Genomic DNA, 17076 nt, shown 5'->3' with positions numbered 1-17076 from the left:
CCTATATAGGTAGGTATTTCCAAAACGATGTCAGCGTTTGCATTCTGACTACTAAACATAATATTAATATCATTATTTATTTTGATTATATTATTTATCAAAATCAACTAACACATTTAAGGCACAGCCAAGTAGCATTGTTTGCTTTAACAAAAGTTGCAAAATTATTTATCTAAAATCTTTTAAAAGGTTATATTGATTATATGCAAATGCAAAAACATAGAAAAAGTTTAACTTAATAATAAACGTATAAATACTTTCTTTTACACGTATCTAATAAAACTCATTATGCAAATGAGATGCTTCTATTGAGTCGAATGCATCAAGCTCCACGTTGATTCTGAAAGAAAAAAGCATTTTGATAGTATTTTATTTGTCATACCAATTCAATTTAATCGAAAAAAATTTAACTAACTCTTTGTACTATAATTAATCTTTAATCTAAATATATAACAGGATTGACTGACTGACTGATCTATTAACGCACAGCTCAAACTACGGGACGGATCGGGCTGAAATTCATGCAGATAGCTATTATGACGTAGGCATCCGCTAAGAAAGGATTTTGAAAATTCATTCCCTAAGGGGGTGAAATAGGAGTTTGAAATTTGTGTCGTCGTAAGTCGTGAGCATAAGCTAGTCATAAATAAAAACTGTGGTTATGTAGTTGAGCCGTGAGCGTCCAGATGCTTCATTACTGCGCCTCATTTTAGGGGAAGTGTCTCACTAAATGACCATGATAACAATTAAAATAACGAAAACAAATATGATTAAATATCCTGACAATATGGTGCCTCACACGTCACCGTGACGTCACCTGCTCGTAAACTTTGGTCGTTGACTACTGTTGAGAGTTTACAAGCAATTCACGTCATAAACTACTCGTCTAATCACAGTAGTTTACGATCACGTGACTAAAGTAGACAAAAAAAAACATTTTCCTTGTCGATTTTCTTTTAAAATATCTCGTATCTCTTAACTGACTAAATATAGTTAGTTTCCAAAATTCATATTCAATATGGATGCCATCAATATAACCTACAATATACATGCTGTCAAATACCCATTTTTTTCATAAATTATTTAAAAAACCACTACAAAGTAAAAAATATTTTTTTCGCCGCGTATACCGTTGCCACGTATGCCATAGTCCGCTGAAGGTCGAGATGGCAATCGGGGTATGAGGCGGGGGGACGCCCCGTACACCCGCGTTCGCCCGCATCGGGTTAGCTCAGGGGCTGTGCGAGGCGTTCCTATCCTGATTGCGATTTCAACCTGTCGCGTACTATATTATGTATGTTGAAGTCTGGCGAGCTGCACGCTTTGATTTCTAGTTTCTTTCATTATACTCGCCCAACTTCGTACACATACACGTATTGAAGAAGATTTGCTTTGTAAATAGTGTGTGGTATGGCGATACTCACTTGTGGAAGGCGGCCTGCATGTCGGCGACCTTGGTGGGGTGGCACACGACGGCCAGCTTGGCGGCGTCGGCGCGGAACAGGCGCGGCAGCCAGCGCGCCGCCGCCGCGTGCGCTTCCTTCTGGGTGACCGCCGCGATGGCGCACACGAGGTCGCTACACAAAATATAATTCATTATCTGTATATGTAAAATTCAAAGTCCTGACTGACTGACCGACTTATATATCAACGCACGGCCTAATCTGCTGGTCCTAGAGACATGAAATTTGGAGGGTGTATTCTTTGTAAAGCGTAGGTATCCACTAAGAAAGGATTTTTCGAAATTGCACCCCTAAGTGGGTTAAATGGGTTTGAAATTTTTGAAGTCCACACGGACAAAGTCGCGAACATAAGCTAGTTACATTATGAAAAATGTACAGTAGCCGGCAAGAAATATTGCACATCGACCTTTAGAAAGAGATAGCAGTTTCGTCGACTTGCAAAAAGTCTGAAATGGGCGAAGTGCCTAAAGTAGTAGTATTCACCGATTGTAAGTTTCTCCCGCGCGCCGTACGTAGTTGAGCAGCGACTGCCCCACCACATCCACAACACAGTTCTCTTTCTCCACCTCGTCGAACAGCGCCGTACTCTTGGCGGACGCGAATAGGTCCTCGTCGAATTTGCCATCGGCTAAATACTCGTCCTAAAGAGAAGAGAGCAATTTTCTTTTACATAATATCATGCTAGTTTAACATGTGATCCTGACAAAGTAACGCAGACAATCGTACTAAGACAGCTTGTGTGTCAGATATCTACTCGTGTGGTGTCAGTGAGGAGATTATAGGCGCCGCGGCACCGCCCGCCGCCGCCGCGCCTCTGTCTCGTTTTGTTGCGCGTTAGTTTTAGTCATATTTCATATTGTTTTACTTTTGTGATATCTCGTAAGATATTATTCTAAATTAAATGATGTAAAGGGCAATTTTGGTCTAAATAGAATATTACAGATGATCAAATATTTTATTTTGATAAGAATTAATTGTATGTCAGTAAAAACATCCTCGAAAGTAAGGCTTTGTTTCAGATCACATTTGAAAATCATAAAATCGCGTACTGTGAGCCAACCTTCAAAGATACATATATGCTATCACGGACTTTTCTGTAGAACTTTTTAAGAGAAACAATTTCACCATACATTGTTTTCGTGTAACTTTGACTATTTAGGCAGCGCACGCCTCTGAAACTCTCAAATGAGAGGATTTTTTCCGACCTTATTCACATTATTTCAATTTCCCTAGGGATCTCTAATTTTTAAAAAACTATACCTATAAACCTTCCTCTTGAATCACTCTATCTATTGCTGAAAACCGCATTAAAATCCGTTGCGTAGTTTAAAAGATCTACGCGTTCATACATACATACAGACGCGGGAACGACTTTATTTTATACTATGTAGAGATTATAACAATAAACAACATTAACAAATTTCTGAAAGGCCGGCAAAGCATTGGCGGTTCCTCTGGAGCTTCAACTGTTCATGGGCCGCGGGTGACCCGCCTGCTCGTTTGCTCGCTATTTTCATTTTTAAAAATAGAGGAAATTTTTACAGGTCTCACTTACCTACTGCCTTTTATTGTACAAAGTGGTTTTCCGCTCAGCATAAAATGAAGTACAAACATGATAAAAATAATATCGGAGACTTTCTAAATCTAGTCGAAACCGTCTGAATATACAAAAGAAGTGGGTCTGTCTGGTGGGAGGCGTCGGCCGCGGCTAGTTACTACCCTACTGGCAAAAAAGAAAAGTAGCCTATGTCCACTTTCCAGGTCTACGTCGCTCCGTTACTCCGTTGGGACGTGATTGAAGGACAAACCAATAAGCCAACAAACAAACACACTTTCGCATTTATAATATGGGTACTGATTCAACAACAAACTATTAGTATACAATTACCACAATAGATTTAGCCTTGGTGTAAGCCGCGACGGTGTCAGTGGCGCGGTACAGTGCCAATGAGAACACGAGGCGGCCCTCGTGCTGCGAATGTCGGATCCCGTATCCGAATGACAGGTCACCGAATCGGAGTGATCTCCACATTGGACCCTGCAAAGTAAACAGAAAATAAAGTACTTTTAGAAGTTTACTTGAATAATAGTAGATTGTACAAAAAGGGCATAAAACAAGCCATTTTATCAAAGACGAAATGGCAACGACGAAAGGCAAATACTTAAGTCGAGGATAAAATGGGTTTTATGACAGAGTTTGCTTTCACTTCGATTGCAAAATGTTACTGGCACAATAGAAATTACATAGTTAAATTTTTTTGTGTCATCCATGTCATTCGGACATATCCTTGTTTACCTATAAACACTTTATGCACAAGAGCATGAAAAGCAGTCTTAGTCCGCTTACAGCCTAACACAGTAACAAAGTTTTATATTTTGATAAAGATATTTCTTACACAAAGTCATTAGATCCCTACCAAAGTTTATATTATACCTCAACCGATAGATGTCACTGCTGCGTATATTATGGACTTCCACAAGCCACGTCAACAAGTCTTGCACCGCCTGAATGATTTTTTTTTTCACTAGTTAGGAGGAAATCTTCATGAATGTCAACTATCCATTGACCTGACTTCAATGACATGTTTTTGCGGACATACGAATTAAAATCTACATTCTCTGGCCGCCCTTCTCGGAACAGCGGTGTGCAAAAAAACTGGGAAGGGGGCTGTCTCTGGCCACGCACATTTTGCTTTATTAGTTCAACCTTAATCTAATCCACGTGTCTACAGGCTACACCTTCGCCGCATCTGCTCATCAGATCCGCGTCCCAGTATAGCTGCGGTCTGCGTATACTCAGTGCGTCACCTCGCGTTGCGTGAAGTAGTTGAGCGCGACGCTTAGCGGCGCGACGTCGACGAGCGCGTTGCCGAGCGGACCCTCGCTCAGCTGCACCACTAACGGGGAGTCCAGACCCTCCACGCCCACCACTATACCTCCGCCCCAGCCGCTCATCAGATCCGCGTCCCAGTATAGCTGCGGTCTGTAAACAACACACACATACTTAAAAGCGTATTCTATGAGTAAATAGTCTAGCCGACGCCAGCGCACTTTGGTTCATTCCTAAGGTGAGGGACATACATAGGAGGCAAAGGTCGCGGGCAGGGATGCGTTGCTGCTTCTTTCATATTTTATACAAGCCCAAACCAATATACAGACCCAAAATAATATACAGAACAGAAAACGCTTAGTCAGCAGCCAATCCTTCAGCTTCTGTATAACGAATTTTTGGTCCACCCAAGCGTCTCACTCCAAAACTGGTAAAAAAATCAGTTTTAAACTCGACAGATCTGGACCAAATATTACTTAAAACAAAATATAAAATTCGCGACATCTATACTAATATTATGAAGAGGTAATAGTTTGTAAGTTTGGCATGCAGATACCTATTATGACATAGACATCCACTAAGTAAGGATTTTTGAAAATTCAACCTCTAATGGGGTAAAATAGGGGTTTGAAATTTGTGTGGTTCACGCGGACGGACTCGCGAGCATAAGCTAGTATTAAATAATAAGTATAACTTACTCGAGTGGGGTAATCTCGTTTTCTCTCGCGAACCGCTTCCACGGTTCCGTACTAAGTTTGTACTTCTCCAAATCCGCAGCGAGATGCAACCAAGCATTCCTGGTGATGTTCTTAAACGTTTCCTTCGCCTCGCTGATGGCTGCTTCAGCGCAGTCACCGCCAGCGTTCAGTTGCTCTACGAGTTCCTTGAGGAACTTCTGTTGTCGTAGGACGAAACTCCAGTGGACGTTGCTGTCTTTGCAGTAGAGTGAATCTCGCAGGATGTAGTTGTCCATTACATAACCGTTCCCTCTAACCTGATTCAGAAATAAAATCCTCGTATACAGGCATCTATTTAAAAGTTTAACGAAACATATAGCAAAACATAGAATAAAGCTTCAGTCAAACCGATTATCGACGAACTTCTATGGAGGTGTTGAATAGGCTCTAATTGATCCAACTATTTAAACGACTGATTTCTTAAACTTAGTTAAAGAAAAGAGATGGAGTGGTGTTGGTGGTTCAGAATTTGGTCTGAATCTTAGGTTAAGGAACCCTGTGTGAATCTAAAATGAATGAAAAGTGTAAAAAATAATTTGTACAATGTAAAGTTTTTTGACGTAATACCTGTGACGCGTCGTTTATTAATCTCTGGGCGAACACCAACAACCTCTCTTTGTTAATCTCAGCTGCATACAATATTTCGTACAGATGATTCACGACTTCTTCGTAATCTGCTGGTTCACACTGAAACATAGATAAACTAGTAACAGCCAAATACTGAATTCTATTAACTATTATTATTTAGAGTTTAGACTTAACTTAAATATGTGTTTAAACTCGCATTACAGAAGTTAATTGTTAGGATCAATAATTCACATTGGCAGCGACCTCTATCAAACTACCAAAAAGCAAAACAATTTAATTTCTCAATTCTCAGTTTCAAAGTTTTGCTTCGATTCGCTATCACTTGTTCGTGAGTTTATATAAGATAGTAGATACGTTACCGTAGTCTCAATCTGTACGAAATGTCCGAACTGTCCCACGGCAAAGTTCTGCGCGGGGAACTTCGGCGTGGGACAGTTCAGACCCAAGCCGATGTCTTTAGAGAAGCTGACAATCAGCTGATCTGTGGTCGAGATCACTTCCTCGTGAGGTATGAGCTTGTCTCCCCTCCTTACAGGACATTCTGCTAATGCGTTGAGGTGCAATGGGAGCCATTTGCGCGTCGTCTGGTCCACGTTTGTAGTGTCCAGGATAAAGGACATCTGCACAAAATTTGTGATTCAAAATTCCTGAGATATCAGGAAAAGCAAATATTTTAAAAGACCTGAAAAAGAACTTCAAAAAACCTTGTTGAAAATTCTCCAAATTCCTAAGTGTTGTTAGTTATAACAATCTAAATGAAAAACTAAAGTTTCTAAACCTAGCAGTTTGAGCTGCATGGTGATATTACTTCAGTCAATTTAAATTATGTGTATAGGTTATGAGGGACTTAGGCGTGTTATCAAAAAAAATTACTAAAGCTTTTGGGATATTACAGAGCAGAGAAGAAAGAACCTGTTACTCACATAAACAAAGTTGGTGTTCAAGCTGTGCACTCTGGTGTACATGGGTATTTCCTTGAGGTCGAAGTGTGGACAGGGCTCGCCGCCGGAGTTCCACGAGCTGATGTTGCGGTACTTGAGGTTTTCGCACGACGGCACCGCCACCGACGCCAACGTTCCCGGAGGCGGGGGACGCTGAGACACAATATTATAATAATATGAAGCCGCGTTTCCACTTAGTTTAGTAAGCAGTTCTGAGCGAGCAAACATTTCAACGACTGAATATGATCAGTTGACAATAATCGATTGGACTCAGCGAGCGATAGCTCACTCGCTCTTCTAGTCAGAACGGCGTCATCAACGAACGGCCTTTACGATACCTTTGAGATTAAAATTGTTAAAAGACAGACACAAAACAATTTTTTTTAAACTATGTAAAAGAAACAACTTCACATTATATTGCTATCATATGAATCAAGTAAGCGCAGTTTTTGTCTACAAATCGCAAAGAAAAGTTCATCTACAAACAGCTCGGCGTCGTATATGGGTATTAGATATACATTTAATCATACAGATCTTATATCCAATTAGTGTAGCATATTATATACCTCATTGAATTTTATAGCGTCGTCGAGTATTTTACCCTTTTCCGCTAATCCTTCTTCTCCTAACTGTACTCTCTGCTCTTCTATTCTCTTTATCTCGTCTTTTGCAATTCTGTAAATTTGGGAATTTATTTAATTCATATAATAATTAATATTAATATAATCCATATTACTATACCTAAAAATTATTAATGTTTGTCAGTCTGTCCGTTAGTTAGTTATGTTACGTTTACCCTTTTTGAATGTTAACAAAAGTAAAATGGGTTTCACAAGGGTTTGGTAACTTGGGAGCAAAATATTACTTTCAGCCATAATTATTGAGATATGAATGCTAATTGTGCGACCCACTTTGTTAATAAATATGACATAGGTGGTTTTAGGAGCGTTATCAGTCTACCACGAACAGGTTTTAATTCGATTCTTGAAATATGGCCAGGCAGTAAATCTCTTCAGTTGCATCTGTTATTTACTGTACATTATATTATAGTTTTGGCTACGATGGTCCTGGCGTGTCAAGTCCCTTAACAATTAAGATACTTAACTAAAAACCCACTTTACTTTTTATTGGTGGTCAAAATTTAACCATCACCGCACCGTAACCTAATTTTAACCATATGTCGTGCAACTGGCCCTTGGAGTTAAAACATTTTAATTTTGTCTTAAATCTGAGCAAAATCCACTCTATAAATCCCAGGTTAAGATCTATAGAGCGGACTTTGACTTTACTCAGACTTAAGTTTCTGTTAGAATGATACAGATTTATGCAGTGATATAATCCCTAAGAATGATACAGATTTATGCAGTGATATAATCCCTTAGAATGATACAGATTTATGCAGTGATATAATCCCTAGGAATGATACAGATTTATGCAGAGATATAATCCCTTATAATGATACAGATTTATGCAATAATATAATCCCTTAGAATGATACAGATTTATGCAGTGATATAATCCCTAGGAATGATACAGATTTATGCAGAGATATAATCCCTTAGAATGATACAGATTTATGCAGTGATATAATCCCTTAGAATGAGACAGATTTATGCCAGTGACATAATCTCATTTTAAAAGTGTCTGAGGTCTGAAAAAAGTCGAAATTCGCTCTATAGATCTTACCGCACGTGCCTTAGCCTTGCAATTTTTAAGATACTCACTTAGCTTGCAACTCTATGCTCGGCGAGCCGATGATGGTGACTAAGTCATCGCTAAAGTATTTCTTCAGTAAACTCAGCCAATAGTCCGAACTTTCTTTTAGCAGTTCTTTTAGAGAATTGTGCGGGTTCATACGGGATATAAACTGAAATAAAATATTAAGATGAACACTATATTGGCGTCAGGAAAAAGAACACTGACCATTACTTGAACATGCTCATTGGATTTATCCACCTATTTGATGGCTGTCTGTTCCACCGCACAACTGGTTAGTCAAGCAACCTATAATATTATAAATACGAAAGTATATCTGTAACATACACGGCCCATCCGCTCAACCGGTTTTGCATTCTGGAGACTATTCTTTTTCCCGAGATGCTCTAATATCCATACAGCATCTCGGAAAATAGAGGAACAAGGGATGTTTAAAAAAGACTTATATCCACACGAATGGGTACACAGTAGAGGTGTCAAAAAATAATGTACCTAATACATTTATTAAATATATAAATGTATTCAAGATATTCGTTTTTAGATGAAAACAAAATTGAATACAAAATACAGTAAGTACTAACTACTAAGTAGTGAAAATTTGAGACAATCCTTCCTAAAAAATAAGTTCAGGCGTTCGATCTTTGATACGCCGCGCGCGGCGCGACCGAGCCACGATATTAGAATAAAAATTAGGTACAGCTGTTACAAATATCGTCGCGACTCGACGGTGAATAATCATTACATCGAATTTTCGTATTGGCCTGTTACATGTTGACTGTGATGATACGAGTATGCGGCTAGTATTTTTATCATTTTGTTTGTTTCGTAATAAATTTTGAATGCAGTTTTATTTATTAGTGAACTTGAGTGTCGATAAATATTTAATGCGAATAATTGTAATGTAGATTAGGCAAAATAATGTAGATTAGGTACATTTTTGTGTTGTGTTAGATTTGTGTCGCGCGTTAATAATACCTATTATAGTAGATTTGTTCTTTTTGGAAATACTTGCGTCATTTTATAAATCGTATGAGAAAATGTTTTTCAAAGTGTAGGTATTATCATACATTATAAGTATTATAGGTAATAGGTTAGGTACGTGAAGTGGTATTGTTCTTTTTAGAAATCATCATCATCATTTTATAATTCGTATGATAATAAATATAGTAGTTACCTACTAAAAATATTTTTTTATAGGTAACTAGGTAAACTTACCTACCTATTGTATTGTAGGTACCTACTTGACATTGCTTTATCGTTCTACTTGTTTTTATTTTTACATACATAGGTAGGTACTGTAGTCCGCGACAGGTTGAGATGGCAATCGGGGTATAAGGCGGGGGTGACACCCCGCACACCCGCACGTCACCCTCGCTCGCCCGCACTGGGTTAGCACAGGGGCCGTGCGGGTGTGCGGGGCGTTCCCTCCCCGATTGCCATTTCGACCTGTCGCGAAGGTATGGATTGGGTACCTATTAAGAGTAACATTTAAAATTTAAATCAATCGAGTTAAATACAAGCTATACCCTAGTTCTCGACCTTATTGACGGTTATGAGAAAGTTGTTTTTTGTCATATTCTTGCTCAGTATAATTCATAGATTGCTAAAATGCTGTTTTCTGACGTATGTCAATAAGGTCGAAAATCGCTTGCACCCATTTTTCTGCTTGCGCCTCACGGTTCAAGCTATTTTTTTGTAACAAAATAATGTAACGTTAATAATTATTAAATATTTGTCTGTAACACGTGATAATATTGTGATACACACATGAACCTGTATTTGACACCTCTAGTACACAGTACACACGTCAGCGATTTTAACGCGATGCATTCTCTCTTGAATGCTATTGAATCAAACTAGCTTGTCTCATTCGACGCTTATAAATATGGATTTTAACCAAACGAGCGACCAAACAGAGACCAAGCGTTATCCAAAAAGAACTTGGCAGAGAGCGATAGAGCGAGCATTCGTTCGCTTAGTCTAAATCCACCTCGACGCGCGTTAAATAAGCGTTAGTTAGAATAAGATCTTATGAATTCTATGTACTTGATAAATACTTATTACTTACATCATCTTCGTTTTGCGAATACAATGCATCACCGATACACCTAAATGCGATCGTGTGATGTGGGTCAGACTCCAGGCTAGTCATGGTCTCTCTCAGCTGTTTCCTCAGCAGCCGTTTCATTCTTTCCATGTCGATAGCTTCGTCTCCCTTAATTATGCTCTTCAAGCAGTTGCGAGCCTCGTCTCGAGCTATTTCGAACTTATCCACAGGCACATTCTCAAGTTCTATTTTTATTAGAGGAGCTACATTTTCTGTTAGGTTGTAGGATACCTAAAAAATGTTTCTTTAAGGACAGCTGTATAATTATCAGAGATTGGCTATCATAAAAACTAATGGCACTTGTGCATATTGTACCTACTAGACCCCGCAGACATGCAGCAGATTATTTTCGAATCAGACGCACGCTTCTGATGTTTGCAGAACAGTCATATACCTACTTATACCTATTTTTTCATTTATTTATTATCATGTAACCTAGTGACTTGTTTAATGAAAATTGATTGTTAGTAGTTGAAAGTCTTATTTGCTTTGGCTTGCTACCGACGCGGTAGCAGTGTGGCTCCTGTAAAGATCTATGCTATTTTTATTAATTTACACTCACTTTCGGTCTAAGCTCCGGCTTCATGTGCAGGAAGGCTAAAGTACGAGTAATAGAGAATGTACACGCTACAGATACTCACGTCTCCCGCCAGTGCGTCTTCTCTCTCGACGAGCGCGCGCTGCAGTGGCGCCGCGGCCGTGTCGCACAGATACTGCAAAAGCACCGCGCAAGCCGTTAACTCCTTCAGGGCCGTGGGCTCCGTCAACATGGGCCCACGCCAACCGAACAAAACCTGTTCAGAAAATACATTGAAATTACACTAATATCACACTTCACATTCACGCTATATTTTTTAATATTATAAAGATTGATTTGGCTGAAATTTAGAATGAAGATATCTATACCCTAGATTAGCTGCACATAGGCAAAAATCCGGTAAAAATTCATGGTTTCCGTGGGATTTTGAAAAACCGCAATTCACATTTTTACTCATTTTAGCCACAATGAGCATAGGCTTCATATTTTCGATTGGTATGGAATTGGTCTATTAACCAAACCAGTGAAATGTTGAATAAAAATTAAATTAAATTTTTAATTAAGCATATTCTGTACTGAATTTTTTTAGTCATACCATTTGCAATTTATATTTATTGATTATTGACATATTTAATTTGATAGAAAATACTTTTCATCCATTAACCAGGTCAGTGAAGGTAGTTTTATTTATACAGGGATCTCAGTACTACGTAATTATAGTAGTGGAGATCTGTAGAAAAACGATGTTGCTGAACGGGTTGCGAAGCTGAAGTGAATTGGAGAAATATATTATTGTGTTTTGTCGCTGGTCTCAATCGGTCCAGTGTTTTTTACATAATGCGCGCACAAACATATGGACAGACAAACTAGTAGGTAGGTACAATTTTATTATAATAGGTAAAAACAATCTACAAAAGCCATTACCTGTCCAGAGTCTTCAGTGTCGGCAGGCCACTGTTCTCGCAGCTCCCCATAGTTAGGTGGAGGAGGAATAGTTTGCCACGGCTTAACCCATTCTTCTTGTACTTCTTTTTTTCTCTATGTCATAACAAAAAAATAGGTAATGGGCAAAAAAGGGGCATTATTTTTATCTAGCCAAGCACCATAGCACCTACTCTACTACCATGGGTTATCTCTACAACGGGTGTAATACATTACTCCAACGATTTTATCAAACATTTTGATTTATATAAAAATGTAAGAACTAAGCATGTAAGTTGGAAATCACTTCTTGTTCAATGCGGCGTTCGGGATTGATGTTCTACGTCAGTGTCTTGACCGACAGACAAACAATGAAGTGATATATGTAAGATAATAATCTATACTAATAAATATTTATTATTATATTGAAGTAGCCGGTTATTAATTGATATTGGAGGTACAGTACCTACTACCTACCAAGTAAAGACTTTTTGAATTCGAGGACCCAACTCCTCAGCCCGGATGATGTAAGGAATTGCGTTCCTAAATCGCGATGATCCCACAGGATTTTTAAAAAATCATGCATTTAAATGTTTTTAAGAAAATTCTTAATGAGTTACCTTGCATCCCGGGGACAGGCTACTATGGATAGGCTACTTTTTGTCCTGGAAAATCAAAAGTTCCCGCGGGATTTTTAGAAAACCTAAATACATGCGGACAACTATTTTTATATAATTACTAGCATCAGCTAGTAATGCTATTTTTGTATGCCTTTAAAAGGTATATAAAAATAGCAATCCCTAGGAAATAGGGATAGTATGCAAACATGTGCAATGTCTTAATCTACATTATTTTAAGTCTGTTAGTTACTACTTTTAATACTGTAGGTACTGTCAATCAATCAGTCATTAATTTGTTTATTTCTAGTTCCATTTCAGTCCAGTATTTAGCACTATTAAGTATAGTTTCCTAATATTGATGAACATCTGCCTTTAGAATGACATTTCATCTTTGTAGAGTGTTGTCTCTGTCACTCATACCCATATGAAGCTTTGTTGATCTCAACGACCGAGACAGTGCTCTACAAATCTGCTGTCTCCTTCTTAAGATCGATGTTCATCACTTTTGACCACGTACTGTAGTTGCAATAAAACTATTATGAACAGATTTTCCAAAAAGTGCACCATACATCATTAAAGGTGATACGAAAAAAAACAATAGTTTGACCTTCAGATATTACTATTTGAATGCACATGTCTCACCTTGGTAATGATGTCATCCTCTACAGTGGCTAGCACTTTAAATACATCATCTGCCTCAATTTGACCTGTGAGAATGATTGTTAGATTCTCAGCTCTGTAGAACTTCTTGTGGTAATCTCGCACCTTTGAAAACCAATGTGATGATAAAAATTATTAACAATTATATAATATAATAATATAAAACCTATTATAAAAACCTAGGCCTTGATGGTTTACATTGTTGCAAAGCTGATTTTTAATTATTTGCAAAGTAAAAGATACCCAACGGCATCATTGTAACTATGCAAAGTTATTATCATTTATACTAACTGGACAAATCTAGGCAAATTCAGTACACCCAAATGTGCGCACAGAATTATTCTGCTACAATGTGACATATTGAAATGTAAGAACACACACACAGAACAAATAGATTTACTGTAGTTCAGACTTTTATAGTAACATCCCTTTTAAAGGCATAATTGTGCTTACTTTTATGATGTCTGTAAAATTCCTCAAGTTTTCCATAATGCCATCAATGACAGCTGAGTAGCCACTATTAGGATACATGGCACGGAGCAGTTTTAACTCACACCTGCAAGACCATAAAGGGATTTCTTCATAACAATTATTTAAGTACATAAAATTTATTATTCACCATCAATTATTGTGTTCGGTGAGTAGAAATGTTTTCTAATTTGAATAAATACATGTACTTAGAAGAAAGTTAAGAAATAAAATATTTTTCAACATTAAGTGGCCAAGGGGCTTATGACCCTTTATGGCTCAGGGCTGATTTTTAAACAACTTCCAATTATGTAGGTGGTTCTCAATAATGCAGTGTGTTTTTAGTAAAAATGTAAAGATAGATTTATTCACTGTATTGTAATAGTAGTCCTAAGAAAGACATGGCAATAAAGCAAGTTTGCTGGAACAGGAGCAAAAACCTCAAATTATATTATAATAAGAATAATCTATGTTAAGAAACAAGAATTTCACGGTGTAAATGGTGGTTTCATGGTGGTGGTGGTGATGGTTGAATTGTATCCACAACAACATAGTAATAAAAATTGCAGAAAGTTAAGTTCCAGTTTATTAAAACAAAAAAACCAGATATTTAAAGCTACTAATTAATGTGTTTCATGTATGACACAACATGCATGCATGACATGTTGCTAGCAAAAAATGCAATGTGAAACCTATACGAAAGCAAGAAAGAAGCATCTGTAAGAGGCTTTAAAAGAATTTGTCCACTCTTACCTAGGAATAGCATTATTTTCCCGCAACTGTATGTTACAGTACACAACACCTGCATCCTCTCCCTCCCCATTGACGTGATGTACTTCAGTTATAAACCCTTCATCAGTAAGAGTAGGCCTCAGTATATGATCAATGTATATGGGTAGCAAAGTTAACATGCCAGCATCTCCCGTAGTGTATATTGTGTAGCGGGTGTGGTCTGTTTCCGTGAATGTGTATGTTCCATGTGCCATACAACGGTTTGCAAGCAAATCAAGGATACCCTTGTAAGGGTATCGCTCAGAACCCAAAAGGATGAGATGTTCTAAGGCGTACGGCAGTCCATTATCATCGTGAGCTTCAGTTGCTGCAAAAATTGTTTCAAGGTTTTATTAACAACCCATGATGAACAACACATGCTTACTTATTATTTTTATTTCAGGTAACAAACATAAATATAGGAAATAACAGGGACTCGTCTTTCGCTTCCCTGTAGCAACAGACAACAGTACACTATGCCTTCATGGCCTTAGTCCATGGCAAAAGTTAAAAGATCCGTCCCTTCTTATTAGAACCGAAAACTGCATGGTGGTATGCCTCCGGAAATATTAAAAATAACATTTTCAATGCTGATTCAACTCTAAATCGAACCCGAGACCACCTGTTAGAGGCGAATAAGTGCACCGTTAATACCAGGGGCACATACTACTCTCAGCCAAGGATTCAGGGAGGTCGTAAGGTCGTAGGAACAATTTTTGAAAATTTAGCATTTTCACTCAAATGGGATAATTAACTTACCAAGACAAATGTTACCATACACGAGAGGTCCTTCGACATTTGCTATTATTACAGTCAATCCAGTTTTTTCCGATATATATTTATTTACAGGTATTACGTCGGATGCTTTTATGGAAGATTTTAATTTAAAGTGTGACATCTTTTTATAGTCCTTATCTTATCTCATAGTAACGTTAACGTTCATACTTAATGATAGAATACCAAACGGTGCATCCCAACCGCCAACGTTTCCAAATGTTACTCAGCAGTCAGCAACATCAGACAACAAAAAGTTATTTCTTTTCTTGTTCATATATTATGTTGCCACAAAAGTTACAGATTGTTACCGTGTTGCACAATGTTGCTCCACAAACGTTATTCTGTGGTGTGGATGCACTAAAACACAAATAACAATTGAACAAAAATAACAATAATTAATAATATGATTTAAATCACTCTTTTGTACATAACGAAAAAGAAGTAAACAGCAAACGCAAAGAGTATATAACTGAGGTATATAATCAAGTACAGTTCAGCCTAGGCTCTAGGCTGTGGCTCTAGGCTTCGCTTCCGTAGATATACCCACAGATTAATAGCAATTAATAGGGATACTACGTATGATATAGGTACCTATATATTCCGTAGATAGAATATGTGTATGCTCTCCACCATAGATTATCTACTCTCCATTGACCAGAAATAAAAGATGCTCTCTTCCTTGGATGAATGATTACCTCTATGCTCTCTTCGCACTTGAATGACATTGACAGGGGGGCGCTGTTGGAGAACAAAGGCCGTAGACGGAGTAAAAAATCTAGACAAAGAAACTTTTGCTATCTCATTCACACTAAAAAGAGAGCACAGATAAAGTTACTAATGTGATAAACAGAGACGCAGCTAACCTATTTTTTGCCCCGTATCGTGCAAAATAAACATTGAGAATTCGTGGCATCATTGTATTTCTCATTAGTTATTTATTTGTTTTCACATAAAAAACGTTTAATACAAATATTCTTGATCAGTTAATACAAATATTGACTACTAAACAATGGTAATTGTCGTGTTATTCATCGTTACGTGAACGTCGTGCTATCGCTATCTCAGACGCGGTTACAAAGTACTTTAGTCTAGCTTTTTTACTCAGTGTACGGTCTCACGTTAACTTTTTTCTTTAAATTTATTTTATGAACTTTTTTTCTGGCCGGTGCCAAAGAGTATGTAATCATTGTCAGTTTTCTTGGTAGGTTGCCGGAATAGTGTTCCGTGGTTGCCGGCACAGACCATTGACCTTAAAGGACTGATATCCGGGTCCGTAAAATAAATTAATAAAAAAAAACCATATATAACCATATTTTTTCCTTTTGAGGTACGGAACTCTAAAAATTGATGAGATTAAGAAACTCGGTTATAAATTGATATTTGAGGTACCTACAAACAAGACTTTTTGAACTCGAGGACCCAGCTCCTCAGCCCTGATGCTGTAAGGAACTGCATTCATAAATCGTGGTTATTTAGAAACTGGGCTAAGTCGGTTAGAAAAAGGAACGACTAAATCAGTTTAGTCGTTCCTTTTTCTAACCTACTTAGGACGCGATGCCACTTGCTTCCAAATCCTGATAATATTCCTATTTCCATTGGGCTTTGAAATCGGTATGTAACTTGCCAGCGGGACAGGAGTGGAGAAGGCAGGTAGAGAGACGCGAAGGGTGCAACAGATCGACGTGATTTTTTGCATGGATATAGTTAAAGACCTGGAGAGTGACACAGGCTACCTTTATCCCGAAATCAAAGAGTGCCCAGGGGATGTTTAAAAATCTAAATCTACGCGGACGAAGTTGCGGCTATCAGCTAGTCATCAATAAAAGGATATAAGGTAGGTATTTCCAAAACGATGGCAGCATTTACATTTTGACTACTAAACATTATCATTTATTTTGATTATATTTTATCAAAATCAATTAAAACATTTAAGGCACAG

General features: G+C 37.8%; 2 protein-coding genes across 3 annotated transcripts in view; both read right to left on the bottom strand.

Moving 5' to 3' along the window:
- Atg17 (autophagy-related 17) overlaps window positions 1-17076 on the bottom strand; it is a 179809-nt gene that overhangs the window by 73127 nt on the left and 89606 nt on the right. The gene's annotated exons all lie outside the window — the stretch shown is intronic.
- LOC138403461 (uncharacterized protein C05D11.1-like) lies at window positions 9-16972 on the bottom strand. Of its 2 annotated transcripts, XM_069504119.1 has the most exons (19): window positions 15729-16972; window positions 15120-15494; window positions 14343-14688; window positions 13575-13677; window positions 13104-13226; window positions 11845-11958; window positions 11024-11176; window positions 10344-10613; window positions 8284-8426; window positions 7126-7234; window positions 6542-6712; window positions 5978-6238; window positions 5598-5717; window positions 4992-5287; window positions 4272-4446; window positions 3352-3501; window positions 1947-2104; window positions 1425-1577; window positions 9-340 (listed from the first exon to the last, which is right to left on the bottom strand). In XM_069504119.1, the coding sequence occupies exons 2-19, from the start codon at window positions 15256-15258 to the stop codon at window positions 274-276; spliced, it is 3051 nt and encodes a 1016-aa protein (XP_069360220.1). In that variant the 5' UTR covers window positions 15259-15494; window positions 15729-16972; the 3' UTR covers window positions 9-273. The 2 variants fall into 2 exon arrangements, with proteins under 2 accessions (XP_069360220.1, XP_069360181.1); XM_069504080.1 differs by lacking the exon at window positions 15729-16972 and having other exon boundaries at window positions 15120-15584.

This window comes from Maniola hyperantus, chromosome 1 (assembly GCF_902806685.2).
Source record: "Maniola hyperantus chromosome 1, iAphHyp1.2, whole genome shotgun sequence".
Classification (NCBI taxonomy): domain Eukaryota; kingdom Metazoa; phylum Arthropoda; class Insecta; order Lepidoptera; family Nymphalidae; genus Maniola; species Maniola hyperantus.
Note: the sequence above shows the minus strand (reverse complement) of the source record. Positions and strands in the feature narration are given on the sequence as shown.

What these genes read in the sequence shown, in the direction of transcription:
- LOC138403461 (XM_069504119.1), bottom strand. Translation starts at nt 15,258, where the DNA reads ATGTCACACTTTAAATTAAAATCTTCCATAAAAGCATCCGACGTAATA. An exon ending in ACTACTTCACGCAACGCGAG is followed by an intron (nt 3,502 to 4,271) that starts GTGACGCACTGA and finishes TTTACTTTGCAG; the next exon opens with GGTCCAATGTGGAGATCACT. An exon ending in ATGCAGGCCGCCTTCCACAA is followed by an intron (nt 341 to 1,424) that starts GTGAGTATCGCC and finishes TTTTTCTTTCAG; the next exon opens with AATCAACGTGGAGCTTGATG.